Consider the following 24,552-nt stretch of genomic DNA (forward strand, 5'->3'; position numbering starts at 1 on the left):
AACCCCAGAAAAATAATTTTTAATTAACTGCTTGATACTCTTTATAATACTGTTTTCCCTTACATTTCTTAGCTGCATACCCTTTGATTGTATGACAGTGATTTGTAATGTTTTCTGTAAAGAGTATTGAGAATGACTTTGTAATACTAATATTGTCTATAAAGAGAATGGAAAATCTGAAAAGATTTTTTTCTCTAGCATGGTTGATTTAAAATGTTGTTTTTAAATTATTGATATTTGTGGTACATAACATTTGAAACTTCACATACATACATACTTCATATTTGTAGTACTGCTGTAAGCTTGTGCCGTTTAGACAGGATTTCAGATAATTTTATTTTATGTGATTCTCATCAGAAAAGGAAAAAATGGTTCATATAATTGCTTGTGCTACATTTTTAATTGTCTACACTACATTTTCAAGACTATTAGTGACAGAAGAGAACTTCTGTTTTGACTAGGCATCATTGAGAAATGCCTCCTTCATTTCTGTTATTACCTTGTACTTACCATGCTAGGAACCATGGGACACATTCATATCACAGTGCAATCTCTCACCCTGTATCTATTTATGTGACAAAAATATCTCTGCACAAAAGCAACTGTGAACTACATAAATATATCTCTAAATCCAAACTAAATAGTTCCCAGCTTAATTTCTCCATCAGAGGATCCCAGAAATGCAGATGGCCACTTTATTTGCTACCCAACACTAATACCGACGCTGGAAAAGTGAGATGGCACCGAATCCTGAGAGACAGATACCTTAACTTATTTAACTTAACTCATTTAACTCATGATGGTGAAATTTTACAAAAACACATCCAGGTAACACAGCACAAGCCTCTCCCAGGGCTTTTGAAGGGAACCGTGCAAGCAAGGGTCCCTTAAGCTTACATTTCAGCAAATCTCCTAAGGAAGCTCTTCCCATTGAACTAGGAGGGCACCTCAAGTTCCTAAGGGGTTCTCAGTCCTGCTCCCAAGATAGGAGATTACTTGAGAAAACCAACATTAAGAAACCTGAAATAGAGAAAGATATATTGCAAAATTAGATGAAAAGTAATAGATGCTGACCCTTTAAGATTGAGTGAGTTCTGTCTCTAATACAAAGATATAACAGAGAATGTCCAGATTGCCTCTAGTTAAAATTTTGTTTTAATTTAATACTAGAACAGCAGCTTTCCATTAAAAAGTGCTAACCTCTGACTAGGACTCACTTTCCATCTCTCCTTAGAGCCTGCAGCACTTTCTCAGATTGACCAGCCTACAATTGTGTATCAACTGCTTGTTTACTAACTGCCAAGAACCTTTGTGTAAGTCAGCCATACCCTAGGTGTGAGTGTTGGTGATGGCAGACCATAACTGAGCAGCCTTTCCAATGACTTTTTTTTTTTGGTCTCTGTTCAGTAACCTTCACTGCCTCCTCTTCCTCCATCCCTCCCCTCTAATTGCCTAGCTAAGGGTAGATTACCAAATGAGAATCTAACATCAAGTAAGTTGTAGATATGGCTCATTGATAAGTCATAAATGCATACAAATACATATCTGTGCAATTGATTAAAACATATGGATAAGCTCTGACCCTGAAAAATGAACATGATAATTCTCACACATTAAATATTGTTCTGTGGTAGGTTGTCTAAAAAAGTATTTGGATGTTTGTGTACTTGGATTATGCAAATTCATGTATCATAAATTTGACCTATCTAAACCTAAAATACCAATTGTGATAAGTAATTTAACAGGAGTGATGTATGTAATTTGCATAGCTTGTACCACTTGAAAAACTTCTCTGTGAAAGGTTCGCACTGATTTCTTTTCTATAGAAAATTGTGACATTCTAGTCATTACAGTGATGTTATACTAGGCTCAAGGCTTAGGTCAGTTGTATTTGATAGATGATAAAATACCCAGATCACTCAAGGTCTTATTAAAGTCCTTTGGTTGTGATAGGGAGCAGGTGTTTCTTCTTGTTCCTCTAGTATGTTAAAGTACATTAAAGGAAGCTGTGAGGTTGAAGAACATTTGTAAGCTGCCATTTCTGAGCACTTTCTGTATGCTTAGTATTATGCAAAGTAACTCTTATGATGCAGGTGTTGTAATGTTCAATATGCAGGAGAGTAAATTGAGACTTAGAGAGGTTTGTACTTATCTTTGTCTTTAATGATAGTATGAGAGGTGATTTTTCTTTCTCTGGGTTATAAAAACTTGAACTTAATAGTGATAGAATGTAGAATTATGTGCTAAGTAGATTAAAACTCTGATAATCAGAGGTATGGGTAGAAAGCCTGACATTTTACAGTTGAAGTATTAAACACATCCTAACCTGTCCATTACACCTATGGGACATCTTCTTTCCAGCTTATAGGAAATGAGTAATAGTTGCTCTTAAATTTTGTTCCATATATAGTAGAGGTATCCTGGAAGATTCAAAATGTATTTATGATCTAAGTAAATGTTGTCAGGAAAATTTCAGTTTTAGCAGATCAGACATTAGGAAAATATTGCTGCTAGTGTGAATAGAAAGTAATGTGGACATTGGAGAATTTCCTTAGGTTTACTGAGGACCTAAATGTATGTGTCTCATTAAAGGTTAAAAAAAAAAAAGAAGTCTCAGAAGTTATATTAAAGCAAAATACAAAATGGAACAAGACCTTGGGGCTTTGCTTAGGGAGCATATATTTCTGCCCACTTTGTTGGAGGTTGCTTTTCCTTTTTGCCACCATGTTTTTACAGATTTTATTGGCCTAGACCAGAGGTCAGCAAACTACCACCCTTAGGCCAAATCCAACCCAACTGTTTTTGTAAATAAAGTTTTGTTGGAGCATAACTATGTTCATTTGTTTGTATATCATCTACTTTCAGGCTACAGTTGCAAAATTGAATAATTTTGACAGAAAATATACAGCCTGCAAAGCCAAAGATATTTACTGTCTCCTCCTTTACAGAACAACTTTACTGACCCTGGCCTAGACAGTGATGAAAATAATTCTTAAATGTTTTTCCTCCTATTTTCCTTTTCTTCCTCTTCCTGTTCCTTCTATTCCTTTAGCTATATATGAACTCTTGTTGGTATTCCAGGTGTCAGCTTTCTGAGCATATGCCTTTGTCTGCCTCCTGTTGAGGTTCCCACCTCCAAACAGTTAGTTATTTTTTTCCATTTTTGAGGCTAAGGATTTTTACTCGTTAGAGCAACAGGACTAGACATCAGGAGTTATATAAGTACTCAGGAATATACCCCTTGCTATCTTACAGACTGACCACCATTTGTTTGCCTTTTGAAGAGCACAGTGATCTTCTTAAAATGTAGTCATGTTACCGATGATAAAGCTGTCAAATGTACAATGATGTCTTTTTAAATATTGGGACCAAATCCCAATTTATTCTGACTAATATCAGGTTCCACAAGAGGGAATTTGAAGCATCTCTGCTAATGAAATCAGTTTTCATTTTAATTTATCTTTGATTTTTTGCATGTTGGAGGTGAGGAGGGAATGAGGGTAACACTTTTCATTTAGTTCTTAATTTTCTTCTGTTCTACTCTACAATAAAGTTCTGATGGTATATTGGAGCTATTATGGTCATGCTATCACAAGAGGCTCTAGGATCTAACAGCCAGAAAGATTAAGATGCAAATGCAAAAGGAACCATACAGATTTCAATTTGGAGAAGTAGGGAGTCTCTGACTATATTTGAATGGAAAGAGACATGTCATTATTTTTACCATTGCTTCTTCTTTTCTCTCAACTATTCCATGTATTTTCCGTAGTTCTTACACCTTTTATTCCTTTCTTTTCATTGGTATAAACATTGTTCATTGTTAAACAAAATATATCACCTATAAACATCTGACACTTTTGTATGCCCATAGACTACCATTTCTTTGATAAAGATGAAGCATATCAGAAACTGTCTAGGATTGTTAGAATTCTAGTTAACATTCTGCCAATAAAACAGCCCTAAGCTTTGGACATTTCTCTTTCTCAGATCTACCTGAGGTTGGTGATTTTTTGTTTGTTTGGTTGGGGATGTTTTGGTGGGAAGGGATTGTTTTATTTTATTTTTAATCTGAATCTTCTTCCCTTGGAGTGATAGCCGAACTTGCTGAGTTTGTGAGTATCAGGGATAGAAGATATCCTGAAGCCACAAGTCACATCTGAAATAGAAAAGTTGCTATTGTGTCCCATGTGAGATGGTTGATTATGTTTAAAGGGCTAAGGACAAGATAGATACTGTGTGTTTGGCTTTGCAACCAAAGGACCTAGTGCCCTGCCTTTTGTACTTAAATAATGGATGAAAATGGAAATAAAGCTGAACTCTAAGGAAAAGCTTTTAAATCTAAAACAAACCATTCAGTATTCAAAGCCTACACACTACAGAGGCTTTGAATAATCTCCTTAAGTTTTCACTATGAGAGTTCATTTCAAATAAATGTTATATTTTCCTTTTAAATAAAAAGATATAATGATATTGTTCTCAAGATTGAGAGATTGTTGAAAAAAGTTGGTTTACCATTTTTAAAAGAAACTTATATTAGCAAATGCCTCTGAAAATACAGTTATTAGTTTGCCAATAAATGAGTAATGTTGCAGTTGTGAGTTAAATGTGCATTAAATGTTTGAGAATATATTGGGCTTAAAATACAGTTTTAGGCTTCTATTTCTGGATAACATATAGTAAACACATCATACACTATATATATTAGTCTATTCTCACACTGCTATAAAGAAATACCTGGCTGGGTGCAGTGGCTCACGCCTGTAATGCCAGCACTTTGGGAGGCCAAGGCAGGCGGATCACGAGGTCAGGAGATCGAGACCATCCTCGCTAACACAGTGAAACCCCGTCTCTACTAAAAATACAAAAAAAAGTTAGCCGGGCGTGGTGGCACGCGCCTGTAATCCCAGCTACTCGGGAGGCTGAGGTGGGAGAATGGCGTGAACCTGGGAGGCGGAGCTTGCAGTGAGCCGAGATCGTGCCACTGCACTCCAGCCTGGGTGACAGAGTGAGACTCTGTCTCAAAAAAAAAAAAAAAAAAAAAAAAAAAAGAAAGAAAGAAATACCTGAGACTGGGTAATTTATAAAGAAAGGAGGCTTAATTGGTTCACTGTTCTATAGGCTGTGCAGGAAGCATAGTGGCTTCTGGGGAGGCCTCAGGAAACTTACAATCATGGCAGAAGGGGATGTGAGATGTCTTACATGGTGGAGCAGGAGCAAGAGAGAGAGCAGGGAGGTGCCACACACCTTTAAACAGTCAGATCTCCTGAGGACTCTATCGTGAGAAAAATACTAGCAGGGTGTTAAGCCATTTGTGAAAAACGGCCCTCATGATCCAGTCACCTTTCACCAGGCCCCACCTCCAGCACTGGGGATTGCATTTCAACTTGAGATTTGGGTGGGGACACAGATCCAAACCAGATCACTGTAATTCCTGCTAATTACAAAAAAAAAAAAAAAAAAAAAAACCACAAACTTGTAATTTCCTATTTTTTGTGTGTTTACTTATTTATTTTACTTCCTATATATCCCAGCCAAGGGTACTAGAGGCCTGCAGCTAGAAACCCTAGTGGACAGAGAGGGGGGAAAAAAAGCCCCATTTTAATGATATCTATCCAGTTGCAGTCCCTTCCCCAGGTGCTGTAGCTATGGAGATTGTGCATGTAGCCCTGTCCCTCATTCCTGCCCTGCAATAATGAGGGTGCCCCTCCCACTCCCACTGAACACTGTTCCTACCACTCCCACTGGGCACTGCTGCCATGGAAACTGTGGATGGAGCTGCAGTAACAAGTTTGCAGCCCTCCCCAATGGATGCTACAGCCACAGAGACTGTGGGCAAAGCCCTGACCGCCATTTCCATCCCCTAACCCTCCCAACTAGAGTGTGGAGGGAGGATTAAAAAGAGGAGGGAGTTAGAGAAAGAGACTTAAAAAAATCTGTGTTTGAAATCCTGGGCAGACTTCTTAGCATCCCTTTCATGAAACTGATTAGAATCAATACAGAAAAGGTTTTAGAATTGGGCTCTGCTGTGTTATACCACCCAGGTTTCAGACTGGCCTCTGGGTAGCCCAGTGGGGCAGAACAGAACAACACTAAAAAGACCCTAACAATTAAATTGACATTTGATTCACAGCCCATAAAAGTTGGCTAAGACATGCATTGTGAATCTAAACAACTTGATTGCCTATCAAAGTAGAAAATTTAAACAACAGAGTCTCCTAACATAATATTCATCATATCAAGAACCAAGAAAATCTTAATTCGAATGATGAAAGATAATCAGCTGACACTACACTAAGTTGACACAGATGTTGGAATTGTCTGACAAGGATTTTAAAGAAGCTATAATAATAAATATACTCCAATTACAATTACAGTCTTGAAACAAATGAAAAAATAGAAAGTGTCACCAAAGTAATAGATGATATAAGGGAGAAACAAATGGAAATTTTAGAACTGATAAATATAATAAACTAAATTAAAAATTAGCTCAGTAGTAAAATAGAGATGACAGAGGAAAGAAATGGTGCACTCAAATTTAGATCAACATAAATTATGCAGTCTGAACAACAGAGAGAATAAAGATTTAAAAAAGGTGAAGAGAGTCTTATGGGGACCTCTGAGAAAATTACAGAAACATCTTCATATTAGTATCATTGAAATCCCAGAAGAAGAAAAGTAGGAGTGAGAGATTGAAGAACATATTTGAAGAACAGAGAGACACAGGGAAAAAGCCAGTGAAGTCAGGTAGTGATTGGAGAGATGTGTCTACAAGCCAAGGAATGACAAGGATGGCTGGCAACCACCAGAAGCCGGGAGAGAGACATGGAACAACTTCTTCCTTAGAGCCTCCAGAAGGAGCCAACCCTGCCAACACCTTGATTTTGGACTTCTGGCTTCCAGAACTGCCAAGAAACCAAAAGACAGGATGAGAATCAACACTTTGTAAGAGCCTTCAGTGGACCAGAAGCTGGAAAGGCCAGATACTCGCTTTCCTAGCACCCTCCCTGTTTTGTATGCCCTCTGCTAGGATGGCTGTGCGATTTGCTCCTGGTTGATTCAATATAAGAGGAAGTTGGCTGGTGGGAACGTCAGAGAAATGTTTTTCTTTCTGATAAAAATGGAGAGCACATAAGAAAAAAACTCTTAGTGTACTTCTTCTTCTGGCCTTTGGATATGGTGTGAGAAGCTTGAGAGGACATGATGCTTTGGAGCTGTTACAACCATCTTGTGACCATGAGGCATTCAGATAAGAAGCTAACATTCTGAGGCTGGTGAAGAAGAGACTGGCTGGAAACAGGAAAACATTCCTGGGACTGTCTTCTGATTTTCTTATTAGGTAAACAACGTGTTCTTAGTGCTTAAGCACTTTTTTTTTTTTTTAAATACAACCAAAAGCAGTCTTAACTGATGCACAAGCCAGGTGCCTGACACAACGGGGGTCAATATGTATTTATTGGATAAAGGAATAAGAGAAAGAATGAATGAAACTTCTACTAAACCTACCTATACTCCAGCTGTCCCTGTTAACAGGACCTCATGTGGAGTACTTGAAGGCTGGGCTGGAATCATCTGAGAGCCCATTCTCTTGGCTGATGCTGGAAAGAGCCAAACATCTGGAGCATGGGATAGCAGGGGATCATTGGCCATCTCTCTCTGTATTGGTCTTTTCAGCATTGCAACTTCAAGGTAGTAGGATTTTTTACAAGGTAGCTGAGGGCTCCAAAGGTGGTCACTTCAAGAGGCAGAGATAGATGGAGAACAAGCCAGGAGGAATGTGTGTCCTTGATATAACCTAGCCTCAGAAGTCGTATAGCATCACTTCTGCCCTACTGTATTGGTTAGAGCAGTCATGAGCCCCACTAGGTGGAAGAGGAGAGGTAGAGATCTCCTCTCTTGGTGGAGAGGGGATGGTTGTAGAAAAGCATGTGGAACTGGAAATATTGCCAGGGCTATTTATTTATTTATTTATTTTTGAAAATCCAGTCTGCTACAGTGCCTTATATACACCTCTATTATCAGATTGACCATCTCGATGTCATTCATGTCTTTCATGTCTATCCTTCTGACTGAAGGATGCAAGCACCTGGAAGTTTTAGTCTGTGATTTATTAACTTTAGTATCTCTGATACCTTTATAAAGATATGTTTAATAAATGCCTTATTTTGAAGAAAAGAAAAGAAATTGAAGAAGTGACAGAAAACTTCTTAAATTTGGCAAACCTAAATATTCAAGAAGCTGGGCAAACTCCTAACAGGAAAAACTCAAATCCATTCCCAGATACTTTTTAAGTAATTTGCTGAAAACTGAAAACAATGAAAAAAATCTTGAGAGCAGCCAGAGAGAAGCAGCACATTAATTATAGAGGAACAATTTGAATGACTCTGGGTTTCTTATCAGAAAACATGGAAGCCAAGAGAAGTAGGAAAACTGTATCGTTTGTTTTGAGCCAACGTCTTGCTATTTTGCCCATTCCGGTCTCAAACTCCTGACCTCAAACAATCCTCCTGCCTTGGCCTCCGAAAGTGCTGGGATTATAGGCTTTAAACCAGATTTAAAACCTTTTTGTAGTGCTGAAAGGAAAGAATTATCATCCAGAATTTTTCACCTAGGGAAAATACAACGAAGTGAGAAAAAGACATTTTCGGATGAAAGAAAACTCAGAGACTTCATTGCCAGCAGACTTGTGTAAAAAACAAAGTTCTTCAGACAGAAAATGATGACAGAAGGGAATTCTGCTGGAACATCAGAATGAAGAAAGTACAAATTAATAGATATAGGGAATTGCCTAATCTTCTCCTGTTGAGTTTTTAAAATGTTTGGTAAGAAGCAAAATTTTTAACAATGACCGATGTGGTTCTTAATGTTTATGAAGGTGATTTTTAAAACAATGTCATAGAAGTGGGGAGAGTAAAGGAACCTAAAAAGTAGGAAGGTTTCTGCATTCCATTTCAAATGGCAAAATGTTGAGTAGACTGTAATAATTGTTGTATATAGATATAATTATCCCTAGAGTAACTACTAAAAATGCTCTATAGGCCAAGCACAGTGGAGCACGCCTGTAATCCCCGCACTCTGGAAGGCCGAGGCAGGCGGATCACCTGAGGTCAGGAGTTCGAGACCAGCCTGGCCAACATGGTGAAACCTCGTCTCTACCAAAATACAAAAATTAGCCGGGCATGGTGGCATGTGCCTGTAATCCCAGCTACTCGGGAGACTGATGCAGGAGAAGTGTTGCTTGAACCTGGGAGGCGAAGGTTGCAGTGAGCTGAGTTCGTGCCACTGCACTCCAGCCTGGGCGACAGAGCAAGATTCTGTCTCCAAAAAAAAAAAGCTCTATAAAAAGATATTTTAAAACACTATAGAAGACCATACTTTACAGGAACCATTTCTGTAGTTCCTTAAAACACTATAGATAAATCAAAATTAAATACTAAAAAAGGTTCAGAGTATGCACAGACAAGGAGAAATGGGAACAAAAAAAAGGAGCAAATAAAAAACAATAAAGTGGCGTACTTAAATCCCAACATGTCAATAATTGCATGAAATATAAATACAAATGATCTAAACATACCAGTTAAGAAAGAGAGGAAAAAAAATACAGGACAAAGACTGGCAGAATGGTGTTTTTTTGTTTTTGTTTTTGTTTTTGATACAGAGTTTTGCAGAGACAGGGTTTCTCCATGTTGGTCAGGCTGATCTCGAACTCTGACCTCAGGTGATCCGCCCACCTCGGCCTCCCAAAGTGCTGGGATGATAGGCGTGAGCCACTGTGCCTGGCCTATTTTTTATTTTAATGATCCAGCTATATGCTGTCCCCCCAAGAAACTAACTTCACATATAACGATATAGGTAGATTAAAAGTGAAATGATGGGCAGATACACCATGCAAACAATAATCAAAAGAAAGATAGAATGACTGGGCTGGGCACGGTTGCTCACGCCTGTAATCCCAGCACTTTGGGACGCCGAGGCAGGCGGATCATGAAGTCAGGAGATCGAGACCATTCTGGCTAACACGGTGAAACCCCGTCTCTACTAAAAATACAAAAACAAAATTAGCTGGCATGGTGGTGAGCACCTGTAGTCCCAGCTACTCGGGAGGCTGTGGCAGGAGAATGGCATGAACCTGGGAGGCGGAACTTGCAGTGAGCCGAGATCACGCCGCTGCACTTTAGCCTGGGCGACAGAGCAAGACCCCGTCTCAAAAAAAAAAAAAAAAAGTACAGTGACTGTATTAATCTCAGACAGAATAGACTTCAGAGCAAAGAAAACTAGCAGAGACAAAGGAAGATATAATGATAATAAAATGATCAATTTACCAAAAAAATGTAATTTTAAACATGTGCACTTAACAGGTTTTCAAAATATATGAAGCAGAAACTGGCAGAACTGAAAGGAGAACAGACAAATATAGTTGGAGACTTTAATATCCCTCTTTCAATAATTGATGGAAGCATTAGACTGAAAACAAACAGGGTCATTCATCATGACCAAGTGGGATTTATCCCTGGGACACAAGAATTGTTCAACATACACAAATCAATCAATGTGATACATCATTATTAACAGAATGAATGACAAAAACCGTATGATCATTTCAATTGATGCTGAAAAGCATTTAATAAAATTTAACTTCCCTTCATGATAAAAACCCTCAAAAAACTCGGCATAAAGGGAATATACCTCAACATAATAAAAGCCATATACAACAGACCCATAACTAGTACCATAATGGGGAGAAACTGAAAGACTTTTCTCTAAGATCTGGAGCATGGCAAGGAGGCCCACTTTCACCACTGTTATTCAACATAGTGCTGATTACTCTAGGTAGAGTAATCAGACAAGAGAAAGAAATGACCAACATCCAAATTAGAAAGGAAGAAATCAGTTTATTCTTGTTTGCAGACTATATGGTTCAATATTTGAAAAAATCTAAAGACTCTTCCAAAAAAAACCTACTAGAACTGATAAGATAAATTCAGTGAGGTTGCAGGTACAAAGTCAACACACAAATATCAGTATTGTTTCAAAGTCAACACACAAATATCAGTATTGTTTCTATATGCCAACAGTGAGCAATCTGAAAAAGAAATTTAAAAAAGTAATCTCATTTGCAATAGCTACAAATAAAATTAAGTAACAAGAAATTAACCAAAGAAGTAAAGGATCTCTACAATGCAAACTATAAAACATTGATGAAGGAAATTGAAGAGAACTTAAAAAATGGAAAGATATTCTATGTTCATGGATTGGAAGAATAAATATTGTTAAAATGTTTATACTATCCAGAATAATCTATAGATTCAGTGTAATCCCTATCAAAATAACCAGTGACACTCTTCACAGAAATAGAAGAATCTAAAACTTACATGGAATCACAAAAAAACCAGAATAGTCAAAGCTATCCTGAGCAAAAACCTCAAAACTAGAGGAATCACACTGCCTGAGGAAACTGGAGGAATCATACTGGAGGAATCAAAACTGGAGGAATCACACTGCCTGACTTCAAATTATATACTACAGAGCTATAGTAACCAAAACAGCATGGTACCGGCATATAGACCATAGACCAATGGAACAGGTAGAGAACCCAGAAACAAATCTGTATATCTACAGTAAACTCATTTTCAATGAAAGTCACAAACTTACACTGGGGAAAGGAAGGTCTCTTCAATAAGTGGTGCTGGGAAAACTGGATATCCATATGCTCAGGAATTATATTAGACCCCAGCCTCTCACCATATACGCAAATCAAAATGAATTAAAGACTTAAATCTGAGACCTCATACTATGAAACTACTAAAAGGAAACATTGGGGAAACTCTCCAGGACACTGGTTTGAGTGGGTAAAGATTTCTTAAGTAATACCCGATAAGCACAGGCAACCAAAGCAAAAATGGACAAATGGGATCTTATCAAGTTAAAAACCTTCTGCCTGCACAGCAAAGGGAGCAGTCAACAAAGTGAAGAGGCAACCCACAGAATGTAAATTAGTACAACCACTATGAAGAACAGTTTGGGCGTTCCTCATAAAAGTAAAAATTGAACTACCATATGATCCAGCAACCCAGCTGCTGGGTATTTAATGAAAGGAAATCAGTATATTGAAGAAATATTTCCACTTCCATGTTTACTGCAGCACTTTCCACAATAGCCAGGATTTGAAAGCAACCTAAGCGCCCATCAGCAGATGAATGAACAAAGAAAATATGTGATACCTATACACAATGGAGTACTATTCAGCCATAAAAAAGAATGAGATCCTGTCATTTGCAACAACATGGATGGAACTGGAGATCATTATCTTAAGTGAAATAAACCAGGCAAAGAAAGACACACTTGGCATGTTCTCACTTATTTGTGGGAGCTAAAAATTAAAACAAATTGAACTCATGGAGATAGAGACTAGAATGATGGTTACCAGAGGCTTGGAAGGGTAGTTGTGGGGGCGGGTAAGGGGACGTGGTTAATGGGTACAAAAAATAGTTAGAAAGAAAGAATAAGAAAGAAAGAATATCTCACAGCACAGCAGGGTGATAGTCAATAATACATTTAAAAATAACTAAAAGAGTATAATTGGATTGTTTGTAACACAAAGGATGGCTACCCCATTTACCCTGATGTGATTTTTCATGCATGGTATGCCTATGTAAAAATACCTTATGTACCCCATAAATATATATACCTACTATGTACTCAAAAAAATTAAAAATTAAAGAAAAACAATGCTAGAAAAATAGAAACTTTTTACTTACCAGCAACTCTGTTAAAGAGGATGAAAGAGAAGCCATAGACTGAGAGAAATCTTTGCAAATCACATGTCCAACAAAGGCGTGTATAGACAATGTATTAAGAACTCTCCAATCTCAATAGTAAGAAACAATCTAATTAGAAAATAGGCAAAAGTCTTGTACAGACAGCTATGCAAAAGCCATATACATTTGACAAATAAGCACATGAAAAATGTTCAAAAATCATTAGTTATTAGGGAAATGCAAAAGACGTGATGAGATACAATTAGTCACCTGTCAGAATGACTAAAATAAAAAATGCCAAGAATGTGGAACAACCAGCTCTTTCATGCATTGCTTATGAGAATGTAAAATGGTACAGCCATTCTAGGAAACAGTTTGGTAGTTCTCCATAAACATACCATTACCAATATGATCCAGCAATCACATTCCTGTATATCCTAGAGAAAACCCATGTCCACACAGAAGCTTGTACACTCATGTGCATAGCATCTTAGTTTGTAATAACCAAAAAGTGGAAACAACCCAAATGTCCTTCAGTGGGTAAATAAACTGTGATATAATCCACATAATAGAATACTACCTAGTAGTAAGAAATGAGCTATTACACACAAGTTGGATGGATCTCAAGAGCATTGTGCTGAGTGATAAGGCAATCTCAAAACATTAACTACTATCTAATTCCATTTATAATGCTCTTAAAGTGACTAAATTATAGTGATGGAGAGCCGTTCAGCGGGTTCCAGAGATTAAGATTTGGGGAAGAGTGTACCTCTAAATTGGAAGTATAAGGGGTTTCTTTGTTTTGATGGTACAGCTTGTATCCTAATTTTGGTGGTGGTTGCATGAGTGTATACGTATTATAAAATCTGAGTGCACGTGAAAACTGGTAAAATCTAAAAAAGTCTGTAGTTAATAGTATTGTGTAATGTCAATTTCCTGATTTTGATAAGGTACTATTGTTAAGTAATACGTTCTCCTTGGGGAAAGCTTTTTGGAAGGTACGCTGTAAGTATAGTAACTCTCTGTACTATTTTGGCAGTTTATTATGGATCTTAAGTTATTTCAAAATAAAAGTAAAAAAATACAGTGTTAAAAATATTTGAGGAGTAAAGAATAAAATGAACCGGTTACAGTACTGTTCATTGAGGTGGTTTGAGAAAGGTGATCTTGAGGTGTTTTTTGTTTTTTGTTTTGTTTTTTTTTTCATTAAAAAAACAATAATAGCTGGGGATTCCAGAGAAATTCATGCTCAGCTAACAGTGTATTTTTCATGTATGGCTGGCTGCATGGAGAAATGAGACAAAGACTCCGTCTTCGAGAAGAGGTATCCAGATTTGAAATCTGGTCTAATTGTTGTTGATGGTTTGGTTTTAAAGCCAGTGAATAGACAAGTGCTGTAAGTACCAGTACTACCCAGAAGAATGGTACTTTGCAGAATGGAAAAACCAGCAAAACTGTGTAACTTAAAACTCTGACTTTTATTTAAAATGAAACATTTGGAGCAGCTTTTGCACAGGAACAGTTTCAACCATTGTTTTCCTTTTGCAAGTACTTCATCTTTTACACTTGATCTTAGCCAAAAGGCCGAGAACTGATACTTTATCTTTTTACTCCTGTGTAGTAAGACAGGGCTAACTATTCATAGGCATGCTTTTTACTCCTTTTCCCTTTCTACCCTCTTCCTCTTCCCCTTTCTGTCCTCTTCTCTCGTCCGCCTTTCTTCCCCTCTGTTCTCCTCCCAACTCCCCTTTTTTCTATCTTATTTCCTCCTCTCCTCTTTTCTCTTCTCACTCCCTTTTTGAAAAGAGTACCTGTCATATCATACTTGATGGTATGTTTTGAGGAAAGAGACCCTAATGAATTCTGTCAACTAAAATGATGACGGAGGACCTTTCTGAAATTCAATCTTAATTTTGTAAGCATGCTCTTTATAACCTCAACAGTTAAATTGATTCTGAGACCTGGGAATTAGGGTATAAACTTACAGAGAAAAGTTGAGGTGCTTGAGAAGATACATTTTCTGTGCATTTATATAGGATTGTCAGATTCTGGCTCCTCATGTAACTCAACTTTTCTTCTGTATCCTTGGAGGTAGTTTTATTTACATTATATTCTTGAATGAGAATATGCATCATTAATTATCTGCCTTTCCTTTGTGGCCCTTCTGATGGCAGAAAAATATTACCAAGGTTATTCTAGCATGCAAGTGTCTTGAAACTAAGTTGAGGGTTTTCTAGAGACCACCTGGAACTCCCAGAGATAACAGAATACTGTCTTGAAAGCCTCAGTGGAAGAAATGCCCCACATTTGCTTGTTGCTTTCTATTGGATTTATGGAATTTCCATCTTTTAAAAATGACTTTAAAGCATTTAATAGAGACTTTCAGGTAAAGAGCAAAAGTTTTTAAAATGTATTATTTAAAGTAAGCTAAATGTGGCTTTACTTACCAAGTTAAGCTTTCCTCTTCTATGACCATATAGTAACTATCTGCCTTTGCTGCAGTCTTTCAGTCTATAAACTCTGTATCTTGGTATCTTTCCTCCCTTTAGTTTCTACTCTTAGATTTTACAGAATACCCATAGGGAAATTGATTTCCTGAAGCACTTGGTAAACTACTTGGGCCTGAGCTATTGTGTTGTCCTTACTACTTGGTACAGATTAGATTGTTCTTTGCTAGAGGGGTGGAAAGGATGCCTTAGTACAGTCTTAACTTTGCTATGGAAATATTCTTGTTTAATATGTTAAGAGACAATAATTTCTGGTCTTGGCTTTTAAAAGTGAGCATGCTTTTTAATTGCCTCTTTCATGGTTATTAACTATGCCCAGAGTCTTCATTTTAATTACCACAATGGAGTACTTCAGTTCTCTTATTTGCTTCATTACCTTTTCTCCTTGGTTTTGAAAATAATGTTAGAGAAATAAAATCAGATTGTTTCTAATACAATGAAATGCTTTCACTACACTATTAATGAATTCGTTCTTCATTACCAGCACAAAGCTAGATATTGCAAATCTTTTTAAACAAATAAAAACTGTTTAGTCTTCTGATTAGAGCAGACAAAGAGCACAGTAAAATTTAACTCACCTGGCCTGATCCCTGTTTTTGGTTTTTACTGAGCTGTCTTCACTGGAAATAGGAGCTATCTTTGACTTAACTCCTTCCAATAGAAGGAATTTCTTAGAGAGGAGCTGGAAGGATCTCCTGGGGTTCTGATTCTTAATTTTCAGTTTACAGAAATAGCCAGATAGGTGTTTTGAGCCTGGACTTCTTGCTGCATCTTGTATTGAAGACATCATGGTGAAATCGATAAGGGCAGTGGACAGTGGATCAAGAGCCCTGAACAGGTCTCTTGAACCTGAACAGATTTGCCACCTGTTAATTTATTTTTATGACTATGGACTTGACATCACCTTTGTCTCTGTAGATGTAATTCAGTTGAACTAATGGTTATTGAGCATTTACTGTTTGCAAGAGGCAGCTGGAGATATTAGTCCAGTTTATATTTACTAAATGTTTTCTTTGTTGTTAATTTAGCCTTTTTCTGCAATGTTTTTGGTCAATAGTAACTCTGGGCAGGTGAGGGCAATTACATTGTGGCTGGAAAATTTGTACTCTGAAGTTGCTTTTATTGGTGTGTAGGAAAAATCTTTATTAAAAGTCATAGAAAAAAATCATTTAATTTAAAAGCCACAAAATCAGTACTATTTTGTAATATGTTGTAATTCACATTGCTCCTAATTTACTAAGTGGAGTCAGTGGAAACCCATAAATCCTAGTAGTAGTGCCTAAGTAGTAGAAGAACGCCTATGGTTTACTAGTTGATTGAAAATTGTTCTTTTTTTGCAAAGTGGAAATTAACCTGGTGTGCTAATTTGAAATATGTCTAACAGTGACTATTTTTATATTTTAACCTAAGTAAAATATCTCAGCGTTATGATGGTGTGTTTACTGAATTAGTAATCATTTATTTCTAAGGAATGCTGCTTTCCTTCAAATACCATTTTGGTTAGAGGCTTATTGATTCAAGTATTGTTCCTAATTGTTGATTTACAGGGCAGAGAAAGCAAATACAGCTTTCAGCTCTGTTGAAGCAGGGTCATTCTTGGAAACTAATAGTGTCAGATGAAATGCCTCAGATAGTGTAAAAGAAAATAATTGGGCCAGGAGTGGTGGCTCATGCCTGTAATCCCAGCACTCTGGGAGCCTGAGGTGGGAGAATGGCTTAAGCTCACAGGTTCGGATCAGCCTGGGCAACATGGGAAAACCCATCTCTACAAAAAAATAAAAAAGTTAGCTGGGCTACTTGGGGGGATGAGGTGGGAGGATGGCTTGAGCCCAGGAGGTTGAGGTTGTGGTGAACTGTGATTGCACCACTGCACTCCGGCCTGAGCAATAGAGCCAGACCTTGTCTCAAAAATAATAATAATAATTGAAGAAAATAAAAAGGGAACTGAATTCAGAAGAATCCTGTTATATCTTAAATCCTTATTTCTTGATTTATATGTACTATGATGACAGCTTTGCTGATGAATTATAATTACAAAAATGTTACATAATGTTGTTAGCATATAAAGACCCGTGATTGAGCTACCTTGCAACACTAATACTCAAAAAGAACACACACATACAAAAAACTGGATTTATTCAGTGTGAAATAATGTCTCTTGAAATTATGAGAATAAATAAGTATGTTCAAATTAATTTTGTGCATACACCAGCTCATTTATTTAGCCTCATAGTAGCTCTGAGAAAGAAGGGCGAGTGAACAGGGAGAGGTTGTGTAGGGAGGTAATTTTTGTGTCTATTTTAAACTAACCAATTGAAACCAAATCACACAACTGAGTTCATAACAGAACCTTCATTGGACCAAAATCATATCTTTAACCTCTCTATCCAAGCTCTTTCATTAGAGAATGTTGTCTTAAGTAATTTTCACAGATTTACCTTGTATTTCTAAAACTTGAATTATCATTATTGCAAGGAGCTAGAATATATCTGCCTATTAGTGAGTCTGACTTTTAAGTAGATCCCATATATAAAAATCTCATATTATAAAATATAATTTATTATGTTTATAGTTTAGAGTAAAGCTTCTTTTAGTAATGAGACCCTTCTATATATCTTGCTCATGGATATGACACATTTTCTAGTCTTTTGCAGACATCAACTGGATAGTATAAAACTAGGATCAGTGGTAACTGACAAGAGCTATTTGGTAAGAAATTTGAAAATTACAAAACTATGGCTCTGTATCCCTTTTATAGAGTCCCATAAATCTCTTTATATTTGTTGCTATTCTGGAACAATGCTGGATAACAAAGGCTTAGCTCAGAAGAGGGGTTTTCTATGAAGTTCTTTTCATCAGAATAAATTCCTGTTCATTTCAGAGTTGTTGCTTTATTTTTTTTTTCTAGATACGTACTCTGATAAACCTAATCTTGTGTTAGGAACATAAATACCTTTTCTGTTCTTTAGTGTCCTCTGCCTTTTTCTGGAACTTTTATGAGCAATTTATTTTGAATTTTCCAGACTTTTAAGTATTATTTGGACAAAAAAATTGGGCTATGGCTCTGAGCTTTTTCAGTGTTTAATTTACTGTTATCAGTACAGTCATTCATTTTATCGTATCACCCTTCAAGTCTTCCATTGATTACCTTATATGTATAGACCTTTCTCATTTCAGAATCAAGCATAATGGATTTTCCCTCTCTTTATGTCCTCTATGACATAAACAGAAAAGAATTAATATAGTCTATCTTCAGCTTGATTTGAGATATACTAAGCATCATTCATTAAGCCACTTGTACAGATTGCCCTTTTAGGTCTCAGCTCTTGTGCTCAAAGCGTTAGGTTCTAGTCAAACTCTGTTCTCAACACAGTGAATATACTTTCTTAAATGCAGATGTGAGTCTTCTTTTAAATAGAAAATCTATAGTTTCCAAACTAAAGGTCAGATGTTTCAATTATTATGTTCCTTCACTCTTTTTTTCCTTAAAAAACTAGAAGAAGACTAACATAAGATGTAATAGTAGGGGAAATTGGGTGTTAGGTATATGGGGATTCTCTGTACTATCTTTGCAGTAATTCAGTACATCTAAAAACTGTTCTAAAAGAAAAGGTTTATTGAAGAAGATATGAGGGACATTTTCTTTTTCATTCATATGAATTTTAGTGATATTCAGGTACTCTATTTCTCATGAAAATCTGACAAATGTCACTGTTGTTTGTCCGTACTTTTGATCAACTGAGTCAATAATAAACCTTTGAATCAGTTCGAGAATATTATTTATTCCCAGGATCCTTATATAATATTGTACAGAAATTAAATGATACAGATCTCCCATTCCCACATGATACCACACTCCTCTGTTTCTCTCAGATCTTTTGTGGCTATAGCAACAAGTGTGAGAATGCTTATTGCTTTAGGAGTCTGCCATGAGTTCACATTTTCAAAGAATCAGCAACTCTACTACTTGATTGTGGAAACAATATTGACCAAATCTTGCTGAATTTTGTCAGGGTTCTCTCAGATTCAAAAAGGCTCTTAACTCTTTCTAAGGTACTTGATGGTATGGGTTCTGCTTTGATCTAAAAAAAGACCAGCTTGCTGTGACACATTTGAATATGAAAGGTACCTCTTCTGGAGGTAACTTGTAGTTTCCCTTCTCAGTCTTTCCTTTGGAATCATTTTATAGACTGCAGCTTTTGTTTCTAGGGCTCTGCTTGACAGGACAGATAATATCCCTGGAAAATAGTTTTAGAGTTGATGTTTGGTGACTGCATTATTCAAGGCTCATATAAATTGAGAACTGGTTACATTGCCTCTTGCTATGTAGGATAAAAGCTTCTGTTCTTGGAATTACCCGTCCTCTCTCTTGTAGACAAAATAGCTAGGAAAACTGCTCAGACTGATTTTGTTATATGAAGAACTAAGATGCCTAGGAATAATTTAGCAATAGCTCATCCAAATTAAAGCAGAGTTGAACTTTAGAATGGAAAAAAAAAAAAGAAATTATCATGTTAGCTAAACATTTGCTGTCTGGATCTCCCAGTTAAAAAGTGGCATAATACTTCTCAAGTTAGCCAGTATAGAACATGTTCCACATTCAGTTGTGAAAATGGCTGGTAGCTATTATCAAGTATGATTTTTTAAATGTTCCATGCCTGATATTTTGTAATTGTTGAATTCAGATATCCCTCTACTCAGTGGCTTTTACTTCATAATGAAAAAGTAGATTTGGTTGTAATATATAAAATTGTGGAGATAGATGGAATTAATAGAGAAATTAGAGTTTTTCTTTTAAGATAATTTGAGTTTCATCATAGAAGGTAAGCTGAGAATGCTGAAATGCTGCTGGAATAAATGATCTGTTTTACTTTTTTCATAAAGATATTGATGTATGCAACTTTGAATTCAGAGATGATTCCATTTGCATGTTCTGAGTGATGAATAAGTGAAAGAAATAAAAGACTGAGGAATAAAGAAGTGAAAGAAAGAACTTATACACTGCTGGTGGGAGTGTAAATTAGTTCAGCCATTGTAGAAAGCAGTGTGGAAATTACTCGAAGAACTATTACTACCATTTGACCCAGCAGTCCCATTACTGGATATATACACAAAGGAATATAAATCATTCTACCGTAAAGATACATGTATGAGTATGTTCATTGCAGCACTGTTCACGATAGCAAAGACATAGAATCAACCTAAATGCCCATCAGTGGTGGAATGGCTAAAGAAAGTGTCATACATAAACACCATGGAATACTGTGCAACCATAAAAAAGAATGAGGTCATCTCCTTTGCAGGGACATGGATGGAGCTGGAGGCCATTATCCTTAGCAAACTAATGCAGAAACAGAAAACCAAATACTGCATGTTCTCACTTATAAGTGGGAGCTAAATGAAGAGAACACATGGACACAGATGGGCACCACAGACACTGGGGCCTATCGGAGGGTGGACAATGGGAGGAGGGAGAGGATCAGGAAAAATAACTAATGAGTACTAGACTTAAAACCTGAGTGACTAAATAAAGTGTACAACAAACCCCCATGACACAAGTTAACCTGTATACAAACCTACATGTGTACCCTTAAACTTAAAATTAAAAAAAAAAAACAAAATGCAATGTTAAAAAAGAGAAGTGAAAGAATTTTTAAAATGTAACTGCTTAATTTCACATTGTTTACAGTTCTTCTCAAGTAAGCTTCTTTTCACTGCAATCTCCTTAAATATGTACATACGGTTTTCATTGGATTCACTGAAATCCAATCCAGCAGGATTCTTTCCTAAATAAGAAACGTACTGGATCAGTCCTGACCTATTTTATGATTTTTGGTACTTGTCACCTGTAAAGAGAAGTTAAGGGAACATCACCAGCAACCCCACAGAAATACAAAAATACCATCAGAGACTATGTTCATAACACTCTGTGAACACAAATTAGAAAACCTACAAGAAAAAGATAAATTCCTGGAAACATACAACCTCCCAAGACTGAACCGGGAAGAAATTCATACCCTGAACAGACCAATAACAAGTTCTGAAATTGAATCAGTAATAAAAAGCCTGCCATCCAGAAAAGTCCCAGGACCAGACAGCTAAATTCTGCCATACGTATAAGAAGACCTGGCACCATTCCTACTGAAACTATTCCAAAAAATTGAGGAGGAGAGACTCCTCCCTAACTCATTCTGTGAGGGCAGCATCATTCTGATACCAAAACCTGGGAAAGACACAAGAACAAAAAGAAAACATCAGTCCGATATCCTTGATGAACATAGACGCAAAAATCCTCAACAAAATAATAGCAAGCCAAATCCAGCAGCATATCAAAAAGTTAATTCACCGCGATCAAATAGGCTTTATCCCTGGGATGCAAGATTGGTTCAACATACACAAATCCATAAATGTGATTCATCACATAGGCAGAACTAAAAACAAAAAGATTATCTCAATAGATGCAGAAAAGGCTTTCAATAAAATTCAGAGTCTCTTCATGTTAAAAATCCTCAACAGACTAGCCATCGAAGGAACATACCTATAAATAGTAAGACCCACCTGTGACAGACCCACAGACAGCATCATACTGAGTGGACAAAAGCTGGAAGCCTTCCCCTTGAGAACCAGAACAAGACAAGGATGCCCACTCTCACCATTGCTGTTCAACATAGTTCTAAAAGTCCTAGCCAGAGCAGACAGGCAGGCAAGAGAAAAAAATTAAAGGCATCCAAATAGGAAGAAAGGAAGTCAAACTACCTCTCTTTGCAGGCAATATGATCCTAAACCTAGAAAATCCCATATTCCCTACCCAAAAGCTCCTAGATCTGACAAACAACTTCAGCAAAGTTTCATGCTACAAAATCAGTGTACAAAAATCAGTAGCATTTCTATACATCAGTAATATCCAAGGTGAGAGCTCAATCAAGAATGCAATCCTAGTCAAAATTGCCACAAAAAGAATAAAATACCTAAGAATACTGCTAACTAGGGAGGTGCAAGATCTCTACAAGGGGAATTACAAAACACTGCTCAAAGAAATCAGAGATGACACAAACAAATGGAAAAACATTCCAGGCTCATGGGTAGGAAGAATCAGTATCATTAAAATGGCCATAGTGCCCAAAGCAATCTACAGATTCTATGCTATTCCCATCAAACTACCGATGACATTCTTCACAGAACTAGAAAAAACTGATTTAAAATTCATACAGAATCAGAAAAAAGCCTGAATAGCCAAAGCCATCCTAAGCAAAAAGAACAAAGCTGGAAGCACTGCATTACCCGAATTCAAACTATACTGCAAGGCTGCAGTAACCATGGTATGGGTACCAAACACCATGGTACCCGTACCATGTATCACCATACCAAACAGCATGGTACTGGTACAAAAACAGACATATAGACCAGTGGTACAGAATGGAGAGTCCAGAAATAAAGTCATATACCTACAACTTTCTAATCTTTGACAAAGCTGACAAAAACAAGCCAAGGAGAAAGGACTCCCTATTCAATAAATTGTGCTGGGATAACTGGTTAGCTATATGCATAAGATTGAAACTGGACCCCTTCCTTTCACTATATACAAAAATTAAGTCAAGATAGATAAAAGACTTAAATGTAAAACCTAAAACCATAAAAACTCTAGAAGAAAACCTAGGGAATACCATTGTGGATATAGGCCCTGGCAAAGATTGCATGATGAAGATGCCAAAAGCAGTTGCAACAGAAACAAAAATTGGCAAACAGAACCTAATTAAAGAGCTTCTGAACAGCAAAAGCAATTATCAACAGAGTAAACAGACAGCCAACAGAATGGGAGAAAATACTTGCAAGCTATGAAAGGTCTAATATCCAGAATCTATAAGGAACTTAACAAGGAAAAAGCAACCTTATTAAAAAGGCAAACACTTTTCAAAAGACAGACTCTTTTCAAAAGACATATACACAGTCAATACGTATCAAACATCACTAATCATTAGAGAAATGCAAATCAAAATCACAGTGATATACCATCAGAATGAGACAACAGAATGCTGTTATTAAAAAGTCCAAAAATAACATGCTGGTGAGGCTGCAGAGAAAAGGGGCATTTATACATTGCCAGTGGAAACGTAAATTAGTTCAACCATTGGAAAGTGGTTTGGCAGTTTCTCAAAGAACTTAGAGAGCTACTATTTGACCCCGCAATCCCGTTATTGGGTATATAACCAAAGGAATATAAATCATTCTGCTATAATATAAGACACATGCAATTAACATGTTTATCGCAGCACTATTTGCAATTGCAAAGACATGGAATAAACCTAGATGCCCATCAGTGGTAGACTGAAAAAAGAAAATGTGGCACATATATATCATGGAATAGTATGAAGCCATAAAAAAGAATGAGATCATGTCCTTTGCAGCAACATGGATGGAGCTGGAGGCCATTATCTTAAGCAAACTAATGCAGGAACAGAAAACCAAACACTTCATGTTCTTATTAAAAGTGGGAGCTAAACATTGAGTACATATAGACACAAATAAGAGAATAGTAGACACTGGGGCCTACTTGAGGGTGAAAGGTGGGAGGAGGGTGAAGATCAAAAAGCTGCATATCACTTACTATGCTGATTACTTGGGGTGTATACCAAACCCCACGACACACAATTTATCTATAGAACAAACCTGCATGTGTACCCCTGAAGATGAAAGATTAAAAAAAAAAAAGAGCAGTTGACCTCTCTGTACAACTTATCTTTATTTTCATTTCTCTTTCTCCCTGACAGAATCCCAAGGACTGCAGCAAAGCCAAGAAGCTGGTGTGTAATATCAACAAAGGCTGTGGCTATGGCTGTCAGCTCCATCATGTGGTCTACTGCTTCATGATTGCATATGGCACCCAGCGAACACTCATCTTGGAATCTCAGAATTGGCGCTATGCTACTGGTGGATGGGAGACTGTATTTAGGCCTGTAAGTGAGACATGCACAGACAGATCTGGCATCTCCACTGGACACTGGTCAGGTAAGGAGCTTGTGCAGCATATGAGATCTCTGGGCTGATTCACTCAATTACCAGATTATTAGATTTCTAGGTAGACCTTCATGGAACATACTTATCTTTTCCTCTGGATCCATGAATACTATACATTATCCAGATAAAATCTAGAAGAACAGTATTTTATCTTAAAAGTATTTTATTATGTATTTCATTTCTGATGCTCATTTTTATGTGAATTTAGCAAAATCACTGAGTTTTTTTCAGGGAGCATAATTTAATCTTTTAATAATAATGATATGACTTTCACT

At 36.8% G+C, this 24,552-nt stretch overlaps 1 protein-coding gene across 11 annotated transcripts in view; it reads left to right on the plus strand.

Annotated features, from left to right (window-relative positions):
* FUT8 (fucosyltransferase 8) overlaps window positions 1-24,552 on the plus strand; it is a 450,735-nt gene that overhangs the window by 357,475 nt on the left and 68,708 nt on the right. For all 11 annotated transcript variants that reach the window (XM_063792665.1, XM_063792663.1, XM_063792664.1 and 8 more), the window contains one exon: window positions 24,031-24,268. In XM_063792665.1, coding sequence (XP_063648735.1) covers window positions 24,031-24,268 — 238 coding nt within the window. The remainder of the gene's footprint in view (window positions 1-24,030; window positions 24,269-24,552) is intronic.

This window comes from Pan troglodytes, chromosome 15 (genome assembly GCF_028858775.2).
Source record: "Pan troglodytes isolate AG18354 chromosome 15, NHGRI_mPanTro3-v2.0_pri, whole genome shotgun sequence".
In the NCBI taxonomy this organism is placed as follows: domain Eukaryota; kingdom Metazoa; phylum Chordata; class Mammalia; order Primates; family Hominidae; genus Pan; species Pan troglodytes.